Below are 21703 nucleotides of genomic sequence, written 5' to 3' on the forward strand. Positions count from 1 at the left end.
ACGCAGCCTCTTGGTATAGAACCATCTGGGGAGATATTCAGAAGGATTTCTGCTTGCTCCCTTGGAGAGCTGGTGGATGTTGACCGTCTGTGGGAGTGTTTCAGGTGTGCTTCCACCTATGCGCTACCTGTGCATTTGCAAATAAATGCAAATCCAGACAAGGGCAGATCAGCCACCGGTGATGTCCTTCCAAAGGGCTGCATCTCTAGATTTGGATGCTTCTGGACAAAAATTAGCTGACAGCAGCAATTGTGTTCTCTCTCTTCCTCAGCAATTTTCTGCCTGGAGGAAATGTTGAAAGGAGCTGTAAGGAAACACAGGAGAGTTACAACCTAAAGATAATGTTGTGAACTGCCCCATGAACAAGGCCAAGTGATGACATGTGAAAAGTCTCATCTGCATCACCTTCTGAGAAAAGGGGTGCCCACTACCTAGAGTCAATTTGCACCTTTAAGGCTACCTAAATAAAAGTATTGGGAGAGCATTTTCTACTTCATTATGTAATTTAATTGCCCTTAGTGGTGGAAATAGTCTCACTTTTCAATATATTTAAATCAAGACTAATTTAGCCTCTCTCACAGCATTACTAGGTTTTGAAAGGATATTTATTAGCCTTCACATGTTAATAAATTGTTCCACTGTTTTTGTGGGAATGAAGAAAGCTATGAGAGAAACCAGAGGTTAATCCACCATCCAAATAAGGCAATATCTGAATCAAAATTGAATTTCTGAAGTGTGAAATGACCTTAATGGTCATTAGAAAATTGCTGAGAGGTGGTTATCCCGCTGTCCCCGGACAGGAGTGGGGGGGGCTTCGCATGCCATATTCTTTGGTGTGATGTCAGAGACGGAAATTCCACAGCCATTGTTCAGAATTCTCTGGGTTGTTTCTTGTCGTTTATTTGGCAAGTGCTGACTTTGAGCTGCCGAGCTGGGAAGCAGGTGGTGAAGATGTCGCATGCGGAGGACTCAAGAGACATTCAGGTCGATGCGAGGCCAAAGTGGGACAACAAAGTACAATACCTTCTAAGCTGCATTGGGTTTGCTGTCGGCTTTGGGAATGTATGGCGCTTCCCGTACTTGTGCCAAATCTATGGAGGAGGTGAAAGAATTTAATTATCTATTCATTTTGGCACTGTCTGGGTGAAAATTAAATTGGGATTGTCGTTTTCTAGAAGCAACGCAATTAGAGTTGTGGGATGAGTCCATGAAAGCATAGTTCTCTATTGATCCATGTTTAAAAAAGTTTGAGCCTACATCACGATAAGGCGGGATTCCAGGAGAAGCCTCAGTCATTATTCAATAGCAAGCTGTTGGCTCTTTCAGGGAGAGACAAACCAGGGTTCCCAGTTCACACATAATACTAAACAAACAATGGATGGAAGGTCTATGGTTTGTTTAGCCACTCCCACTTGCCACAGGAACAGTGGACATAACTTACAATTCCACTACTCATACCTAACAGGTAGGGGAACCCTGGCTTTTGGGGATGTGCATAGTAGGGCTTGATCCTATTTCTCAGTTCATCCTTCCCCTCCTTTCCCAAGGGTTTCTTGGCCTCTCAAGAAAAGGCCAAGCCCATCTTTATAGTTCAATGAATTGAAATCATGGGATCTTGTTAGTAAGTTGGTCTCTGAAGCCATCTATCATGGATGCAGCAGCTATATGGGCAACGGACTACAAGAACAGGGTTGGCAACTCTCTACTCCTAACAAATGTCCTCTCCAGAGATGTGGATACATCCTGGAGAAATGGTCTAATTTTTCTTCTCTTGGCCCTGAGTTCAACCCAGATGCTGTTAAGCGATCTCTCTTCTTCCCAAATAGCTGCAGCCTCTGTAACTTAAGATTGCATCAGAAGCAGCTTCGCCCGTCCATAAACAACACTTCATTTCTCAGCCCTTCCTTAGTCAGCCCTCGATGACCTGCCTCGGAGGGCGTGAGCGACTCCAGTGAAAAGCAACTGCACTGCAGATATTCCAGGGGGAGAGGAAAATTCAGCCCCTGGTGGGTGTGATGGCTCGATAAACGTGGCTCAAGCAAGACTTTGAGCAGAACTGTCCTTTAATGCTACATCTGGAGCAGGTGCTGCTGTAGGAAGCTCAAGAGTGCCAGGAAGCAGCAGCCTGAATTCACGACAAGCTAAAACCACAATTGTGCAGTCATCCAGCAACCGCCATGCTTATCTAGACCTGTCTCTACTGCGCAGAGTTGAACATTTCAGGGCATTGTAATATCACTGAGGATAGGGGACAAACCTCCAACACTTGCTAAAGAGTAAGAGAGGAAGTGTTGGACAAACCTCCAACACTTGCTAAAGGAGAAAGAGGATACAGACTTCTATCAAACTTGGAACACTTTTTATCATTGGCTAGTGAAACGGGACTATGAGTAGATTTGAAAATGTTTACAGATTGCTATAAAAAAATAGGGAGCTGACCTAGTAGGTCTGATGCTTTATGTTTTTTAGTTTCTTCTTGTTAGTTTGTCAAAAAATAATAAGAAAATTTACTTTAAAAAAAAAAAGAACTCCAGTTCTGAACTGAAATGCTACCTATCTTTGCTGCGTCCAGGAGGCACATCGCAGGGATGTGTCGTTAATGGTTCTGCTCACCTCTGCTTCATTCCAACTCTGTAATTCGCATTCAGAGGTGAATAGGGTGAAGAGCACGTTTCACTTCAAAGGCCTTACTTGTCACTATTTGAAGTCGCCAACAACTGGAGCTTTGGGTCTTCTTGGGACTGTTAGCATCTTCCATCGTTACTCATTGATCCGGCTTTACTGCCTGGATTTAATGCCTGACTGCCTTGAGGTATTTACTTTCTCTGAATGAATGGACAGTGGATTTCTGGTTTATGTTGTTTTTTTAAAAAATTTTGCAAGAAGCATAAGAAACAAATAGCCAAGTTTCTAGGCCACTGGGATAATAAAAGAGGCCTTTCAGAAGAACAAGTTTGTGTGTCTTTTGGCTTTAAATATTGACTCTCAAAAATGACTTGAAAATGTATCTTCTCTAATGTGGAAAACTGCTGAAGTTGCAAACATATGAATAGGTCCAATAACCCTCTTGGGCCTTCATTGCTGAGTGTCACTTTCTGTCTTCGTGCTTCTGCTTTTCAAGAAAGACTCTTCAGTGATATCTTATGTGAAATATGATCGCTGCACCTGACCTTGGAGGATGAACCCAAAGCTGATTAACTTGGGTTTTAGACCGCAAAGCTGTCAAATCAAAAGAGACAAAGCCATTTTGTTCTGCAAATACCTGACCTTTAGTCATAATAAAGCGGCAGAAGGTAAAGGGTTGGCAGAAGAAGGAGGGCTGCGACACCCTTTCTCAGAGCATCCTATGGCACAACCATGAGGTTATCTGGAAACTAGATATTTCCTTTTACCAGTGTGGGCATACCGCGTGCACGATTTTGTTAAACCGAATCCCCTTGACGTTGGCTTGTTCAGAGTGACTTGGCAACAGAAATGCTACCGATTCACCAGACAGCAACTGCTACGACACAGTGGGGGGTTTTTTCAAGGAAGAATGCTAAACCACAGTTAAACCCAGTCCTTCTCACCTGGTCTTTACAAGAGGATGCCAGGCCGTTCATGGATATTCAAGCAGCTTGACATGTCATCCAAACTCAGCAGAGGTGCCATTGATCAAAGGTTAAAGAACCCGCTCATAAACCTGAAACGAGCCATTGTCAAGCCCTTGCTTACATTCATCCCTGTTGAATTCAGACAACACAACAAAAGAGAGAGTGATCCTAATGGGCAACATTTACACACATTTAATAATCAATCAATCAATCAATCAATCAAGATAGTGGCTTGAATATGATGACCATCATGCAAACTGATCCACTATTTGTTGTTAGGCCCAACCTGAGAATTATGGTTAGTTTTAATGATGGTTTATCAAATAAGCCAAGATAATAAACTACATATTGAAGCTGGCATGTTCCGGTAAACAATAACTAAAATTAATCACACTTTGTCCAGGTTTAGACATAACAATAAACAGTTGTTTTTTTCGTATGTTTTGTGGGGGTTCCGTGTTGCATGAGGACCTGGGAGATCCAAGTCTGAGTCTGTTATTGGCCATGAAGCTCACTGGATAATTTTGGGCCAATTACTCACTCTTGGTCTAGCCTACCATGCAGGGTGGTTGCTGTGAGGAGTGGAGTGGAGAGAACCAAACTGCCTTGGGTTCCTTGCAGAAGGGAAAAAGGCAGGAAATGAATGCAATGAAATTGTGACCTATTTTTACACTATTTATTAATAAATACAAGGTTATATATTACTTTAAGACAACTCAATACCCTGGGTAGTGTACAGGAAAGTGAAAAACATAAAGTGAAAAACAACCACGTTTTTGAAGTATAGAAAATTAACTGCAAATTTGCAAAAATGGACTGGAAACCTACAGAAACAAAATTGGAAGGGGCCTCAAAGGTGATTGAACCCATCTCCCTGTTGATGGAGGCTATCCCTTTATGGAACGCTCTAGCATCTTTAGAAAGTATCAGCTGAAGTTGGGGCCACTGTCTTTCTGGGCAGCATGTCCTCTGTGGAACAGCCGGCACCATCCGGAAGGTCTCCCTAAAGCTTAGATGAAATCCAGTTTCTTGTCTCTGGATCCTGTACACTCCTGAGCGGCAGAACCATTAAGGCCCAGTCTTCTCTGTCATGGTTTTTCAAATATTTGAAGGTGGCCATCACAACCTCCTCTTAACTGACATCTTCAGGCTAAACCTACCCACCTATGTCAACCTTTCCTCATAAGTTCTGTTCTCCAGGTGTCTCTCCCATCTTCTTCCTCCTCCTCCTCCAGTTACCTTATATCCTTCTTAGGTGCAGTGCCCTGAACTGGATGTGGTATCCAGGTGGGCTCCAACCATAGTGGAAAGGAGGGGCTCCATTACCTTTCCCGATATGGTGGCCACACAGCTCGATGCAGCCTTGGCGTGCACTAGATTTATTGCTCCTCCATCACACAGCGGATTCATCCTTCGTTTCTTGCCTGCTGCGTTGCGGCTTCTCCAAGAGACTTGCTAATAATTTTTGGCTGGAGGATCCCAGATCCCCCACAGAAGTACAAGCCCCAGAAGTGCTTGATTAGGAGCCCTGGAACCTTGATGTTTCCACACCCGAATCTGCATGCGTACCAACCAGTGCCCCGAAACTAGTTGCACCTTCATCCTGTTCCCTGTCCAACCGATGTGCTGCCAGATACCTTCTGCTTAAAAATAATGATAGGACTGAGACCAGTGTGGCAAGGAGTTAATTGTGTTTGGCCCTTATGTCTCTAGGTGCATTCCTGATTCCCTACGTCATTGCACTCTTCTTCGAAGGAATCCCGCTATTTCATCTTGAACTGGCCATAGGGCAGCGCTTGAGAAAAGGCAGTATCGGAGTCTGGACCCAGATCTCCCCATACCTGGGAGGACTTGGTAGGTTCCTATTGTGTCGCTCTGAAATGTGATATTGGGTGGTCACTCTTAAAACCCGTGGGCTCCATATGATGCATGAGGAGGCCCCACCATGGAGCTGAGAACTTGACCGATAGTGTGACAACTGAGGGCAAGAGAAAGGGAGGGAAATGACCCTGTCAAGCCCCTGAAGAGCTTAGAAAGAGTATCCTGAAAGGTGAGTAAGGGATTCAGGGCATACATATAGAACTGTACTGCAACTGTACAGCGAAGATTTAGGAAGAAGGGAAGCCAGAAAACGCAGTTCCCAAACTCCCTGCTCCATCCTGCTTCACTGCGTGTTGATGGAGTGTATGAAGTTCAGAGTGAGTGCGGAGAGCTACCTGGCCCGAAGAGCAGAGAGAGGAGTAGCTCGGGAGGAAGAGAAAGTTGTGCCTCCTTACTACACTCCCGACACTTCCCCCTTCCCCCTGCATGGCCTGCAAGTGCCCTGTGTTAGGGCGTTTGGTGCCCTGGGCAGGAGAGTCCCTTCAGATGGAGGCAGGCCCTCCCGCAGCTCCACCTGTGAACCTGTTCTGAGGTTGCCTCGCATCTCCTCCTTGGATTTCTCGTGGCTTGGCAGGGCAATCCGCACCCCGAGCCCTTTCGCCTGCTCATGCCAATGGGGCCAGCTGCTGGATTTTGCTCCGTGGCCCAGGATGGGGCAGGGAAAGCCACAGGCCAGCCGAGGGGCTAGGGAAGCCCCTCAGCTCTGCCCTCCAACAGAGGGGGGCTGTTGAGGGGCTCAGGAAGACGGGCAAGGCAACCCTGCATGGACCTCCTGGGGCACCCACTGATTCACTTCAAAAGGTTCTCAGTTGTGCTTGCAGAGGCTGGTGGAGGAAACATAGAAACAGAAACTGAGTGAGTCAGAAGGGGCCTCCTAGGCCATCTAGTCTGACCTCCGGCACCAGCCGGCTCCGCTCACGACATGCCCACCATGTGGACATCCAGCCTAGCTTTGAACACCCACACCGATGGGGCCTCAGCGACCTCTTGTGGAAGCCCATTCCACACCCTCGGGGTCCTGACTGTCAGGAAGTGCTTCCTGGCATCCAAACTAAACCTTGGCTCCCTGAGCTTTGCTCCGCTGGAGCGCGTCCTGCCTTCCTCTGCAGGGGAGAACAGGTCTCTACCCACCTCCGCGTGACACCCCCTCACATACCTGTATGTCACCAACAGATCCCCTCTGCGTCTCCTCCTCTCCAGGCTGAAGAGGCCCAGTTCCCTCAGTCTCGCCTCATACCGCTTCCCCTGCAAACTGGCCACCAACCTTGTGGCCCTACGCTGCACTGACTCCAACCTGGCTATATCCTTTCTGTAATGAGGGGCCCAAAACTGAGCACAATACTCCAATTGCAGGCATACCAGAGTCATATAGAGTGGTAGTAATACCTCTCTTGATCTAGAAGCCACACTTCTGGCTATGCAACCAAGGGTGGCGTTCGCTCTCTTGACCACCGCATCACACTGCTGGCTCAGATCCTTCCGCCGTTGCTGCCACCAAGCAGTTCAGCTTTAAACTTGCCACTTTGCATCCCCAGGAGAAGTACAGGAAGGTTCTCCTCCGAGTCTCTGTTGGGCTGACTCTTTCTTCAGCCCCAGTGGGGAGTGCGCGTCTTCCGCTGCCCTGAAGGCTGCGCAGGACTGGCCTCCTGAGACGCAGCTCTTTCCTTGAGCCCCGCGCTGCCGCCGTCTCCCAGCACCTGCCGCCCGAGGCGACCGCCACACTCTGCCCAGTGGTAGGGCCAGCCCTGCCCGTGCGTGTGCTGATCCTTAAGAAGAGGCAGACGCTTCCGATCAGCCACCCCGCGTGCTAAACTACGAGTCCTGGGTAACTGGCCTCCCCGTTCTTGCTAATCCGGTGTGCTTGTCCGCTCCACAGGTTACGCTTGCATGGTGGCGTCCTTCTTAGTGAGTGTCTACTACAATATGATTTTGGCCTGGGTGTTGTGGTACTTTGTAAACTCCTTCAGAGATCCCTTGCCTTGGAGCATCTGTCCAGAATATAACTACAACGCAGGTGAATTCTGTGGGTCTCGCTCTTTGCAATTACATGTGTGTGAGTACTTTTAAATGTACCCGGGCGTTCCTTACACTGCTCTAATCACTCTGCCCCACTCCCCCAGTGCAAAGCCAGCTTTCTCTTCTCTTCCCTGCACTCTCCCACCCCCAGCATACAAGCTCCTAGCATCCCTCTTCCCTGTCCTTCAAATTAATTCAAAGAGCTTATTATCTGGGTAAGACGGAGAGGAGACTATTGTGTTACTGGCAGAGGAGAGGCAGTGGGGATGGATTTTGGCTTGGACATGTGTGACCGTGAGAAATCCCTTTCTACATGAGGCATCTATTGTGTGCTTATCATGCCTTCCCCTGGTTGACTGTAAGCCCTCCAGACAGCATCATATCCCTTCCGCTTCACTCCTTGGCACTTCCCAGGTATTTTTTTAATAGAAGAGGGAAAATAGGGTATTATTTTAGAATGGGGGAGATATCTCGCTGCGGTTTCTCCTAGTGTATTTGAGTTTTTCTGCTATAGCACAGTGCCACCTAGAGGATATATAATGGAAAGACAGGAGAGGAAGAGCTTTTTGTTTAGCGCTCCTATCTCTGTCCTGGGATGATACTAAAAGTAGATGCACAAGGTGACCAGCCTTGTGTTAAGAAAGCCCTAGACTCCAGTGCTGACTGGCTGCAAGAGCTGTATTCCAGCCTTCTCCAACAGCTGTTTCCTTAAGCCATATCCCAGCCTGCTTTGCTCTCTATGTGTCTAAGCATTAAAGGCACGCTCCCCCTGCCCACCCCGACTTCCAGCCACACTTGCATTTAGTGACCCAACGTGCCACGGTTTGAAGAGACACGCCACTGTCTTTGTATCTGCCTTGCTGGGCTTGGCTTGGCCAAATTTGTGATTAGAACCGAGTCAGGGTTTGCCGCTGCGATGCACACAATATTGTGGACTGGCTCAACCAGCAGAGTTGGAGAAATTGCCGCGGTGCAGAAGGGGAAAGCAAGATCCTTCTTTGCTCTGCCTCCAACTTCCACCCATGTGCTTGGTAGCTTTTAATCTGTCTTTCTGCCGAGGGAGTGCCATGGCTGGAAGTAAGTCCATTCTCACCAGAAGAAAAATGGTGCAGAAGCATCATTGATTGACTGGATTTCTAACCTGCCCCATTAGCTGTAGGGCTTCCTAGGTGGGTTACGACAGCAAAGTTCAATGTTCAAATGGAATGTCATGTCCTGGGGGGAGAATTCAACTTTCCGCTTCCGCCCAGCCTTGTTTCCCAAATCACAACCTTGGAATGATACAGAGAAGGTGGTGTCCAAAAGACAATTTGGGAAGTGCTCAGGGAAGTACCTATACTGAACTAGGCTGGCAGGCTTTTCCTACTCTACTGTAAATGCACAGAGTCTGAGCTGGACCACTGTGCATTTCTGAAAATCTTCCCTCTGTGCTGACCCTTTCCACCACCTGCTGGCAGAGGGACTTAAGCGAAGCGAAGCGAAGCGAAGCGAAGTGAAGCAAAGCTTGGCTCCAGCATTTCTCCAAAATTCTACCGTGACCCTGAGAGGAATCAGATCTGTGTTAAAAGCTCAGCAAAATCAGCTAGCCGAATGCTGCTGGAACTGCACCATGGGAGAACGGAAGAAAGAAAATCTGTCACAGTTCTTTAAAATGAACTTCATATAACCAAATGATAACTCCCTGCCTGTAGAAATGCAGCAAGTTGGGAAAGATGTTCTAGTTCCCTCTCAGGATATATTTATTCATGGCTGTTCATGCCCAAAACACATGAGGAATTTTCCCTTGGTCTTAAGTAATGTCTCATATGGTCGCCTTGTTATCCTTGCAGCTGTCCTAAAAGAAACTTTCAAATAATATTATTTGAAATATTTCTTCATTTGAAATATTTTTATGCTCCCAACCAAAAGAGCCACCGGAACAGTGAAACGAGACTGCCCTGCCGTTTCAACATGACTAGTAAGGAAAAAAGAAATGAGAAGGGAAGAAGGGAAAGCTCCGGCCCGTGTCTGTCTAGCTTAACAATGCCTGCTGTGCTTCCCATTCCAGAACTCGCTGAAGAGTGCCACAAAAGCACGGCGTCCACTTTCTTCTGGTACAGACACACATTGAACATCAGCTCAGACATCACGCAGAGTGGCCCTTTTCTGTGGTGGATGGTTTTGTGCCTGGCTGCTTGCTGGATCATTCTCTACATGTGCACAATCCGAGGAATTGAATCATCTGGAAGGGTGAGGGGAGAGAATGGCACGGGATAGACTGTTCACTGCCCTAGCCCTCACTGAGGGGTTAAACCCACATCTGGAATGCACACCTGGAATGTACCAGCTCACTTTAGCAAATGTGCCACTGTATCTCCACCATATCTCTTTACACGAAGAGAACCAACGTGTTAGGTAGAAGGCTAACCTAGAATCTTTTCTGAATTCTAGGTGCTGATTTAATTTTTTGTTGGTTTTGTTTTCCATGCAGTGAATTTTTTGAGTGCATTCCATCATGTTAGTCTTGGTCTAAGTCGTATGGGTCTGATGCAGGTTCCACGCCACTGCAGTAAGAGAGGTTCTGGACGCAAAACATTTTAGGTCTCTTCAGTGCAACTGATGTGGGATATGTGTGACCATGTGCTGAAGGGGAAGCTCCCATGAAAAGCCTCGCAGCTGCTTTCTGGGTTAATTCCAGTTCCAGGCTGTCTTCAAAGACTGTGCCACTTAAAATGTCTCCTCTCTTGTAGTTTAATGGATAATATAGAAGACTTAGGGCAGTTTTTTTTAATTTGGCAAAAGACACTAAATAAGTTTAAGAAAATGTACAGAATGGCGCCAAGTTGCCCCAAGTTTAGCTCTGATTGCACAAAACTAGGTGTCCTAAAAGGGTCAGTGAAGCCACCTTGGTCTCCAACAGGGAACTGAATGAGCAGGGCACATCTGTGCTCATATTATCCACAGATTTTCCTTGTTGGACTGAGATGCCAGGACTTGTCTTAGCCTGAACCTCTCGCCTCACGCTTGCAATCTTTCTGCTGAACGGCTCCCGAAGCAGAAGCAAAGTCAGCATTATCGGTTGCAAATACCGCTAAAGGAAGTGGAAAGTGAGGGTGCTTTCCCTATACCCCTTCCCAGGATTTTTGGCAATGTGACCTTTCTCTGCATTGCTACCATTTATGGTGGGGTGTGTGGGGGGCTTTGGAGGCCTCACAGGTTTTTACCCTGCCCTGTGGGCTTACTTGGGGTCTTAGGTTCTAGTAGGACTGGAAAGTGGCTTTGGCCAGGAGCAGAGGGCAAGCTTTGGATACAGAAATTCCCAAGCCGATCCCGAGCATCTTCACCTGATCTGCCTTAAATGGCTGGGAACGATATTGAAAACACTCCATAACTTCGAAGAAGCATTTTTGAAAGTCCGACTAGCCCAGTTCAGCAACCACTACACCAGAGTGGATGGCAGCACCCACCTGACAGGCTTGCTGAGGATGATGGGAGTTGCTGTCCCACACAGCTGGAGGTTGTTCTAGACAGGTTGTGTAAGAAGCTCTAAGAGTGCCAAGAGGTTGGTTACGTCTTGGGCTTCAGTGGGAGGAAGCTGTGAGTCACTTGGCCAAGCTGTCTGCTTTCTTGGTGGTTTTCTTGCTTCCAGGTGATATATCTGACAGGCACATTTCCCTACATCCTGCTCACGGTGTTCCTTGTTTATGGACTGACTCTCCCAGGAGCTCGTGCAGGGCTTATCTACCTCTTCACTCCAAATGTAAGTGTTTATTCTATTTAATCCTGGGGTTCGCTTGGTGGATTAATGGCCTTCTTTTAGACACAGCTTTGAATTGAATTGTCATTGATATGGTTTCTGTACTTAATAGCAGACGCTGGATGGGAGCTGGAGGGGGTCTTGTGGGGTCTTGTAGACAGAAGATGGGAGAAGCAAGGGAACATCTTGGGATGTGACCTTTGGCTTCAGGAAATCATCTGTAGGCACTCACTGTGGTCGTGGAAACCCTTGCGCAGCCCTCCCCGACACGGCGTCCTCGAGGTATCTTTGACCACAGCTCCCAAGATTTGTGGGAGTTGGCCATGCCGCCAGAGGCACTAACTAAATCCCGAGTGGACACGACATTGTCTTGTGGCCAGTGGTGAGAGCAGAGGGCTCCCATTCATGGAAAAAGGGACAGAATGAGGAGAACGTGTTTAGCCTTGACCTGAGTCGGATTTTTAATTTTTAATTTTCTTTGAACAGGTGGATGTCCTGAAAAACCCACGGACATGGCTGGACGCTGCCACGCAGATATTCTATTCCCTTTCTTTAGCACTGGGGGGACTCATCGCATATTCGAGCTACAACCCACAAAAGTAGGCGGTAGCCAGTTTCCTCATTTCCGTTCGCAGCTCTTTCCCATAGCGTGTCTGGGGAGAGAATGTTCTCAGGACAGCCCCAAATCCCTACTCAAAATCCCTTTTCTTCCAAACTGTTCCATCACTTCCTGTAATAATTCCCTGTTGGTTAGCCACTTGGAGATGATCCGGGGACTGGAAACAAAGCCCTGAGAAAAAGTTGAGCTGGGCTTGTTTAGTTTCGAGAAGAGAAGACTGAAGGGAGAGCAGATAGCAGTTTTCAAATACTTGGGAAAAGTGTCCACACAGGAGAGCTGGTTTCTCTTCTAGGTCATCCTAGATATCCTGGTTCTGTCCAGGATACAGAATAATGGGCTCAAGTTGCAGGAAAACAGATTCTGGCTGGACATCAGGAAGAACTTCTAAACTAAAGGCAACTAAACCAATGACCTAAGGAGGTGGTGGGCTCTCCCACACTGGAGAGAGTACGGTCTACTGTTTAAAATCTGGGGAGAGCTAATATCCTGGAAGGCAGAAACAAAATTCAAGGTGATCTTGACAGGCTGGGCTGCTGGGCTGAAAGCAACAGAATGAAATTCAACAGGGACAAATGACAAGTTCTACACGTAGGAAAAGGGAACCAAATGCACAGTTACAAGATGGGAGGCAACAATGCTGCAAGCGAGAAGGATCTTGGAATTGTTGCAGATTAGAAACTGACTACGAGTCAGCAGTATGATGTGGCTGAACAAAGATGAATGCTGTTTTTGGGCTTCTTCAATAGAAGTGCACCCTCCAGATCACATGAGGTATTGGTGCTCCTCTATTCAGCACTAGTGAAGCTCCATCTTGGGTCCAGTTCTGGGCTCCACAGTTTAAGGAAGATGCAGACAAACTGGAAAAGGGTCAGAGGAGGGCAACAAAAATGACCAGGGGGCTGGGAACAAAGCCCTACGAGGAAAGATGGAAAGACCTGTGCATGCGTAGCCTTGAGCAGACTGAGGGAAGATACGGTAGCATTGTTCAAATACTTGAAAGGCTGTCACACCGAGGAGGGCCAGAGTCTCTTCCCAGTCACGCCAGAGTGTAGGATGCAGATTAACGGGTTCCGGTTACGGGAAGCCAGGTACTGGCTGAATGGCAGGAAGAATGGTATGGCGATGGGACCAATGACCTAGGGAGGGGGTGGGCTCTCCCGCACTGGAGGCATTCAGGAGGCAGCTGGACAGCCATCTGAGAGGGATGGCATCCTGCACTGAGCAGGGGGTCGGACTCAATGGCCCTTCCAACTATCCTGTGATTCCAACAGGGAAAGACGGAGGTTTTGAGAAGGTGACAGAGATTACCAGAGCAGCTTTGGATGCCCACTCGACATTTAGAATCAGTCCTGGGCACGGGGAATCCTCTGGTGTTGGTAGCCTTCATACACCAGCTGAGAAAGGTGCTTCATCTGTCAGTATGCCAACCTTTCTCCTAGGAATGACTGTGAAAAGGATGCACTTACAATTGCAATTGTGAACAGCCTGACCTCTCTGTATGCCGCCATCCCGATTTTTTCTATCCTGGGGTTCAAAGCAACCGTGGCCTACACAGACTGCTTGAATAGGTGAGCCATTCAAGTTCCATGCATTAATCTCAGTCCATGAGTTGCCTCAAGGTCTAAGATCTCAAGCTACTTTCCAGTTGTCAGGTTTACATGAGATGATAAGCTGTCTTACCCAAAATGGGTAGGGTGGCCCTCCCCTCCCCTTACTTGCATCTTAGACCTCCACAGGTATCCCAGGACAGCCCATGTGAAAAATGAAACAATCCCCCCATCTCCCTAGCTCTGAGCCATCTCAGGGTCCCCTTTGAATCCCTTTTACTGGGCAACTGCTGTCCAGCTGTCGTGAGCTGGCCCGTTCCCTCATTCCCTCTGGTTCCAAAACTCCAAACAATTCTTTGCAAAATTCCAGGCATTTCTTTTATTTAAGCTCCACAGATAACAGAACCGTTTGAGCTCCAAATAACCTTCTACCACTCCTGACAAGAAAAGCCTCTGCTATGGAAAGTGCTGAACCCAACTTGGAAATTTCCCCTGGTTCCTCCTTTCCAGAGAGGCTTTGGACTCCATCCTCAGGGTGGCTCTGGCTGCTTGCGGTCCAGGTGGCACGAAGGGAACAGCTCCTCCGACTGCGCAGCTCCTTACTCCCAGCTGCCTCCCCACTGGGTCATGAACAGGGCTCCCCCTTTCTCCCCTTCCCAAACAGGCTGGTTCTCATGCTTGGCCTGAGAAGCTTCAAGGGGCACCCCTGAAGGACCTTCAAAGGCATCGGCCCCTTGATGTGATTATGAGGCTGAGTCAGCCTTGGTTACCCCAGTGGATCACCTTTCTTGGGAGAAGTACAGAAGGAGGGCAACCCTGCTAAAAGCTCATCAGCTTTCGGTATCTTGATTGCTCATCAACTTTTTGACACCAACTTGGCGGCCTGTATTGGTCTCTGGTCTGTCCTGTGGTGTTGGAGTCAGGATGACCCTGGTTGCTTGGGCCCCTGGAAATTGCAGGACACCACCCCGTCCCCAGTGTGAGGCCACTGGGAGAGGCCATCTGGGGATCTGAAGCAAAGTGCTGTCAGTGTGACACCCGATTCAGCTGGGGTGGTGTACAACCTGGATCAGTGCCTAGACTCAGAGATGGGCTGGATGAGGCCAATGGACCAAAACCGTATCCTGGCAAGACGGAAGCTCCGAGCCTGGGAGAGGTGAGGGTTTGCATGGGGTTGCACTTCCTTTGAAAGCTCAGACTCGTTGTCTGGGGTCCTCCTGGGCCCAACATGGTCGCTGCAGAGGCTCAGAGCTTTTGACCTGGTTCCACTGGATTACCGGCTGCAGCGTCTCCTGGACAGAGGGGGCTTGGCTGCAGTGGCAGAGCTGCTGGCGACCTCAAGACCGGATTCCTGCAATGTGGGAAGCTGGAGCTAGTGCAGAATGCAGCCGCCAGCCGCACCTTTCGTGCAGGTAACTCCTTCGCTGGAGGAACTGCCCTGGCGGCTGATTTGGAGCTGCATCAGGTGTAACATCCTGGTAAAGGCCAAAACAACTTGAGACCAGCAGACCTAAGAAAGCACCTTCTGCCTCTTCCCGGCTGGTCACCGGGGCCATCAGATGGGACACTGCTGGTGGTTCCACATGGACCCATGGCCTTCAGTGGGACAGCTCCGTTTCTGTAGAACTGGAGGTCAGGCAGCACTAGCTTTGGCGAGGTGTAGAAATATAATAATGACCATCAACAACAACAAGATTGTGTTGTATTCAACGCCTCCTCAAGACATTTTCATACCGGGATGTTGACGTGGTTTATTGCTCATATTTTCCATTGCACCATTTTATGCTTCTATTGGTTTCATTTTGTTCACTCTGAAATCTCCATACTGGAAAAGGGAAATCTTGCAGGAAAGGAAAGGAAAGGAAAGGAAAGGAAAGGAAAGGAAAGGAAAGGAAAGGAATTCTGGTTAGGGCACAATTTTCTACCTGTTCAGACAGAAAAATCCCCCCAAATTCCCAGCATTTCCCAGTCATGCAATTATTTCAGCAGAACTCTTGTAATCCCTAGTCTGCTGACCCCACCTTCCAATGCACGGAGGTGGTTTTGCCTGCAAGAAAAACCAGGATTTGCATATAATGTATTAGTATATTGCTGGTTGTCTTTGTCAGGAAATGTAGTGATGCAGTTAAGTAACATCATTCCTGGCTTCTCTGAAAGGAACATCAAAAAGCTAGAGGGCAGTTTTAATCTGCTGCAGCAAAGGATCACCAAGGACAACTACACCACGTGGCTGGAAAACCTGAGCCCACCGTCTTTGGGAAAGGTTGCTGAGCTCCAGCTGATAAATTGCGATCTTCAACATTTCCTGGACCAGGTACGGTGCCCGCCAGGGGAGATGTCATCCCACCATGACAGAACAGAAGCCCCAGTGACGTCTTTTATCTGGAGCTCCTTGGCAAGCCCTGGCAATGTTCAGATTTCAACAAGAAATGCGCATTTTGGCTTGGGATGTTGAGAGTTGCTTTGGGATGACTCAAAGGCTTGGGAAGGTCTCCCCTTTCGGGTCATTCTGCAAACTGCACACCATGGGTGCTGGGGCAGGTCGACGAGCACAGCCCGAAAGCTCAGTTAGGCAGTGAGAGCTCACGGGTGTGAGAGTGGGTGGGAAGGTGGATTGCCAGGAAGCAGTAGGTACGTAAAAGTAAGTGGGGGGAGTTGGAAACCTGGGCAGTAATGGGAACAGTGCCCAGGGAAGGGGGAGGGGTTGCACTGGGGCCCCTGGGTGGGGGGCGCCACATGTTGAAGGTTCCCCCATGTCCAACATTCCCTAGAAATGGAAAGGGATACGTTTCACACGGCTCATTGTAAAAGGACAAAACTGGCAGCCCCAAGACCACTAGGTCACCTGGATTTCAAAAACCATCGGGCAATTAATGGAACATAAGGGCTGTCAATGGGACATGTCATGGTGCTACAGAAGATGGCGTGCTTTTGGGGATCCAGGGTGGGTGGGTGATCTTGCACTGCTCTCCTGCTTGGGAATATCGAATGGTCCATCGTAACAACAGAATGTTGTCTCAGTGGCCCATCTGGCGGCGTGGTTAGTGCTGCCATTTTGTGGAAGTGGTTTGCTGCCGCCATTGGCCAATGGGAAGCCAGTGAAAAGCCATTTCCTCCTGAGAAAGGGCTTTTCCTCAGTTCTTGGAGAAAAGGCGTTGAGCAGATCAAGGCCACTATTTTCATTCAATCCTCCTGCTTCCTGTTATTAGATATCCCAATCACTTTTCTTTTGTCCTCCCCGCCTCTCTCGAACATTGGAAAATCGTCCTCATCCATATTGGTGCTCTCCTTCGCCAGATTGGGGTAGGGAATCTGTGGGTCCAGCAGATGCTGGTGGCCTGTAATTCCCATCAGCCTTAGCAACATAGTCAGCAGCGAAGGATGCTGAGAGTTTCTGTCCAACAACTTCCGGTGAAGAGAGAGCACCTGTTCCCCATTCCTGAAGATCTAGAGGATGGCTAAACTAGAGGCTGGATCCAGATTTAGGTGGGTGGAACTGGGCTAGTAGAGGACCTTGGCGTTCTTCCACCTCACAGTAGTTTTCCTATTTATGCCCTTCTAGGGGTTAGACACCTCGCTACAGAAGCTGGATCCAACCTCTTGTTCTGTCCACCTGCTGTACCTGTGTTGCAACTGGGCACCTGCATGACAAACGATTATAGACTGATCTGCCTGATTCAATCTCTTTTGTGAATTTTGTAGAGCACTTCTGGAACCGGCTTGGCCTTTATCGTGTTCACAGAAGCCATCGTTCATCTACCTGGAGCCCAAGCTTGGGCTATTCTGTTTTTTATCATGTTGTTTTCTCTGGGCCTCTCATCCATGTTTGGACTCGTTCAGAGTATCTTGACGTCTTTCCTAGAATTCCAAACTGTGTCTAAATACTTACCTAAGGAGGCTGTATCTGGTAAGGATATTCTCCAAAAGCTTTCCTCTTCCTTAACATTTTTGTGATATTCCTGGTAGAATAGTGCTTTAAGATGTTCAAAATGTTACACAAATTACGTAGGTTAGTACTATCTCCATATTGCAGATGGAGACCAAAGTAGGTACATTCATGGCTGAGATTATAGCTTAGATGCAGACTTAGTCCTAGAGTAAATTCACAGAAATCAATGGGATTTCAGTTAGGCATAACCAAAATAAATCCTATGGTTTTCAGCAGTTGGAGCTTAAGGATGACTAAGCCTGGTCCAACCCAATATTTGCAGAGTGGATATGTTGCATTCAATACGACACTATGCTGTACATAAGCTGACTTTTTTTGGATGAGTCTGATGCACATTAAACCGAATGCCAGAAAGTTTAATGAGCTCTTTCTTGGTTAAAAAAGCAACACACTTGTGGTTCCTTAAAAACTAAGTATGGCATTAGGATTCCTGACCTCACATCCGGTTCTTTAAATGCACGAAGTCTTGGCTCACAGCAACATCTCAGAAAGACCAGGGATGGGGGAAAAAAGAGATGACATCTCAGGAAAGATGACATTTCAAGATGCGGCCGCAAGACCACAGTTCCATGCCTCCTGCCCAATGTTTGCACTTTGAAAGAGACATTGCATAAATTTATGCATTAAATTCCAGGATGGGCAACTGCCTCTTTCTCACTTGACTGCAATGCTTCACTCCATGAAACTAGTAGCAGGATTTCTCACTGTTCTAATTGCATCTTTATATTCTCTGGCTGGGAAGCTTTAGGGAGACATCTTGGAAACATCCGGGGTTAGGCAGAAGCCGAACAGACATGATAGGAATACTCATAAATAGACATTAAATAGTCCATGACAAGAGAACTTTGGCCATTGGGTGGTATAACGATGAAAGAATGAATGAACAGCAGGCTCAACTTTGCCTTTTTCAGGTATTATTTGCCTCATTTCCTTTCTGCTGGGTCTCATTTTTACTCTGAGATCTGGAAGCTACTGGTTGGAAGTGTTTGATAGCTACACAGGATCCATTCCTCTGCTGATCATTGCCTTGTTTGAACTGATTGGGATCAACTTTGTTTACGGAATGAAAAGGTAACCTGCACTTTTTGAAGTACGTGCCAGTATTGGGACTTCCACAAGAAATTCTTAATAATAATAGTATGCATCATTTAATGTATCCAAAGTTTAATGAATCAAAAGTTCTTTGTGTATATTATTACAGTAATCTTTAAAACAACAATAACCTTAATAATAAGAACAGTAATCCTTCAAACAACAGTATCAGGGAGACTAGCTTCTATTGCAGATGGTGGGCAGAGGCAAGGAGAGGCCAGGTTTGCCCATGGCCACCTAAAGAGTTCATTGCAGAAGGGAGATGTGAATGGAGCCAGTCCTTCCTTGGTCAGAGCTTCACTCTGGCACACGTGATGAAACTAGCTGATAACGGCCTTCTGGTCTTGTGTGTCCTAGGAATGCTTTTTCCTACTGAAAGCAAGTGATTGCCAAACTTGTTAATCAGGGTCCTATCTCGTCCCCAAAAAATATGATGTTCACTAGCCTATTGAGATCTTCCAACAACCTGGTGCCCCCACCCTCAGATAAGTTGGGCTCAGCTCCCAGAAGCTCACTGAGTTGGGAAAGGGTGGTTTATACACCATATAAGGTATCTGAAAATACTCCAACAACTCACAGGTAAAGGAATGTACAGGACAGACAAAATATTTTCCAGTAAGTAACAGAAAAACTGGCAGACAATTGCATTCAAACTAATAATCAGTGTGTTGGTACGATTAGGTTCTCAGAAAGTTACACTTGCATATTGTAAATAGAGGACATGGCAGTAAAGGCAAACTGGCATCCATTATTGACCAGCCTCGTGACAGAGATGGGCCAAGCGAGCAGAAGTGTCATTAGTTCTGTCCTTGCCTGCATAACAAAGTCAAAACCAATTTAGTAAACCATGGGCACGAACAGAAAAAAAAATGGCTAGGGACACCCATATGCAATACGGAACTTCAGAGTCCACCATTTTTATGCTCTTTAGGCATTTGTTTATCCTCCTAAGTAATCTAGGAAAATAAGCCAGGTGACTAATCATAGGATTTTGAGGTCAACAAAGCCACTAGAAATGGTCTTGACAACAGTGGAAACAAGACATTCCATTATCAGAGGTTTGCAGCCCTAATTTCTGAAAATAATGACAGAGGCTTTGCTTTCATGTCAGATGGTGCTGTTAAGGCATAACCCCCCCCCCCCAAAAAGCCCAAATCTTTTCAGTCATGGTGTTATGTATTGGTCCAGCATGGTGTTATAAAAAGCAGTCACAGCATCCTCTCTCAAGGGCTTCTTCATATTTTCAGGAAGAATAGATGAGATAAAATGGAGTGGAATGCTTTCTTTTTTAAAGCTGGGGACACTGACAACTCGTCCATCACTGGCGCATCACAAAAAGTCCCATAAAATAAATTTAATAAATAAATGACTACATCTCCCACCAGCCTGGTGTCATGGCCAATGATCAAGACAACAGGTAGTATGTAGACACAAGCGGTCCTTCGGGTATCTCAGTTCTACTGAAGGGCTTTAAAAAGTCAAAACACAGAAACAGAGTGACTCAGAAGGGGCTTCCCGGGCCATCCAGTCTGACCTCTGGCACCAGCCGGCTCCGCTCACGACATGCCCACCATGTGCATGTCCAGCCTATCTTTGAACACCCGCACCGATGGGGCCTCAACCACCTCTTGTGGAAGCCCATTCCACACCAACAAAACCAGTACTGTTGAATCAAGCCTGGAAACAAGCAACTCATTGTTTGATGACTTGCATCTGAAGGTGCTGTAGGATGAATTTTCTCATCTGCCATGGTAATGGATTGGACCCAGGTTGGGTCAACATTTGGAGCAGTTCCACTGAAATCTAAAGGCTCAAGATAGTCATGATTATCGTAACTCACTGATTCCAGTGGGTCTACTCTATGCATGACAAAGACGGGATCCAACTCGCTGTCCTTTGCTCAAGCCATAGGTCAAGAAATGTGTGGGTGAATCAGCACAATCAGGAATTGACGGCTATACCTAATAAGGAGTGATGCAAGGACCTATAGGTCCATGGTCTGTTAATACTCATCTGTTAATATCTGGAACCAATCTGGCTCACAGGTTTTGTGATGATGTGGAATGGATGACAGGACGGCAACCCAACTTTTATTGGAAGGCATCATGGCAAGTCATCAGCCCCGTGCTAATGCTCACCGTCTTTTTGGCCTACATAGCTGTTCTGAAACCACCAGGTTACAGTGGATGGAATCCAAACTATGTATGTGACTTCTATATAAGTGATTCCTAGTCTTTGCCTTATTTCTATGCCTCATACCAGAGTCTTGGAGTCATGAAAAGGGATAATGCTTAAAAACTAATTCCAGGGGCAGCCCAGAGTAAGAGAAATTGTCCAACCAAGGTCAAAAGTCCACTCAATCCATGCACCAAAAAGATGATCCGGTTGGAGCTGGCTGCCTGCTCTCTCCCATGTCTCTTGGTTTCTTGTGATCGGTGGTTGCAAATATTTATTTTCTCACAAGCTGCTCTGATGGCCATAATTACTTTAGAATAAATAACCCCCACACCGGGCTGCGTAAGGCCTAGAGCTGGCTGAGCGGGCTGTGTTTATCTCTGCGGACAAGTCATCATGCATTCTGTAATACATCCCCTCTAGTTCCTACTGGTTGACTAACAAAAAAAGGCTACCATTTTGCACAGCCAATGAGCAAGCTTGCAACGACGGTCCCTTTGTTGCGGATACAAAAGACATCTTGACTTTTCCTTCGGGAACATGATCAACCTTGGTTCACTTCCCACTTCGCAGCACTGACCTGTGTGTGGTTCCCCCCCCTCCCCCATTTGTGTTTCTTCTACAGACACACTTTCCTGAAAAGGAGACAAAAGTTTACCCCAAATGGGTTGTCTTCATCTGCAGCATGCTAGCAACCGTACCTTGTCTATTCATCCCAGCTGGAGCCATTTACCACCTGTGGAAAGTGATGCTCAAGCGGAAGGAGAAACAAGCGCTGCACCCTTCCAACAGCACTGGAGCCAACTGATCTTCCTTCATTTCACTGCTGCCCCCAAGCCCTCGCCGTTTTTTAAAGACATATCCAACTTTAAGGCAATGAGAGCCAAGATGGATTTTGTGTGTGTGAAGCCCTGCAGGATGTTTTATAGGAATATTCTAAATAAATATGCCTTTAGAGAACACTCCAGAATGTTTGCAGTGCCTCATATAATTCATCCCACTCTTCGGCCTAAAGGGCTCCCAGGGCAGCTGGAAATCAACAGCAACAGCACAAGCCTGTTGCAGGATCCAGGATTACAATGTAAAATGCAAAAT

The 21703-nt window shown here is 47.1% G+C and overlaps 1 protein-coding gene across 1 annotated transcript; it reads left to right on the plus strand.

Annotated features, from left to right (window-relative positions):
* Positions 1–951: 951 nt before the first annotated feature.
* LOC123029641 (sodium-dependent neutral amino acid transporter B(0)AT3-like) lies at positions 952–21416 on the plus strand. Its single transcript, XM_044442821.1, has 12 exons — positions 952–1102; positions 5307–5447; positions 7351–7488; positions 9538–9719; positions 11119–11229; positions 11713–11825; positions 13285–13413; positions 15550–15706; positions 17095–17299; positions 18253–18412; positions 20479–20635; positions 21234–21416. The coding sequence occupies exons 1-12, from the start codon at positions 952–954 to the stop codon at positions 21414–21416; spliced, it is 1827 nt and encodes a 608-aa protein (XP_044298756.1).
* The last annotated feature ends 287 nt before the right edge of the window (positions 21417–21703 follow it).

Source organism: Varanus komodoensis, unplaced genomic scaffold, assembly GCF_004798865.1.
Source record: "Varanus komodoensis strain SLA01 unplaced genomic scaffold, ASM479886v1 scaffold40, whole genome shotgun sequence".
In the NCBI taxonomy this organism is placed as follows: domain Eukaryota; kingdom Metazoa; phylum Chordata; class Lepidosauria; order Squamata; family Varanidae; genus Varanus; species Varanus komodoensis.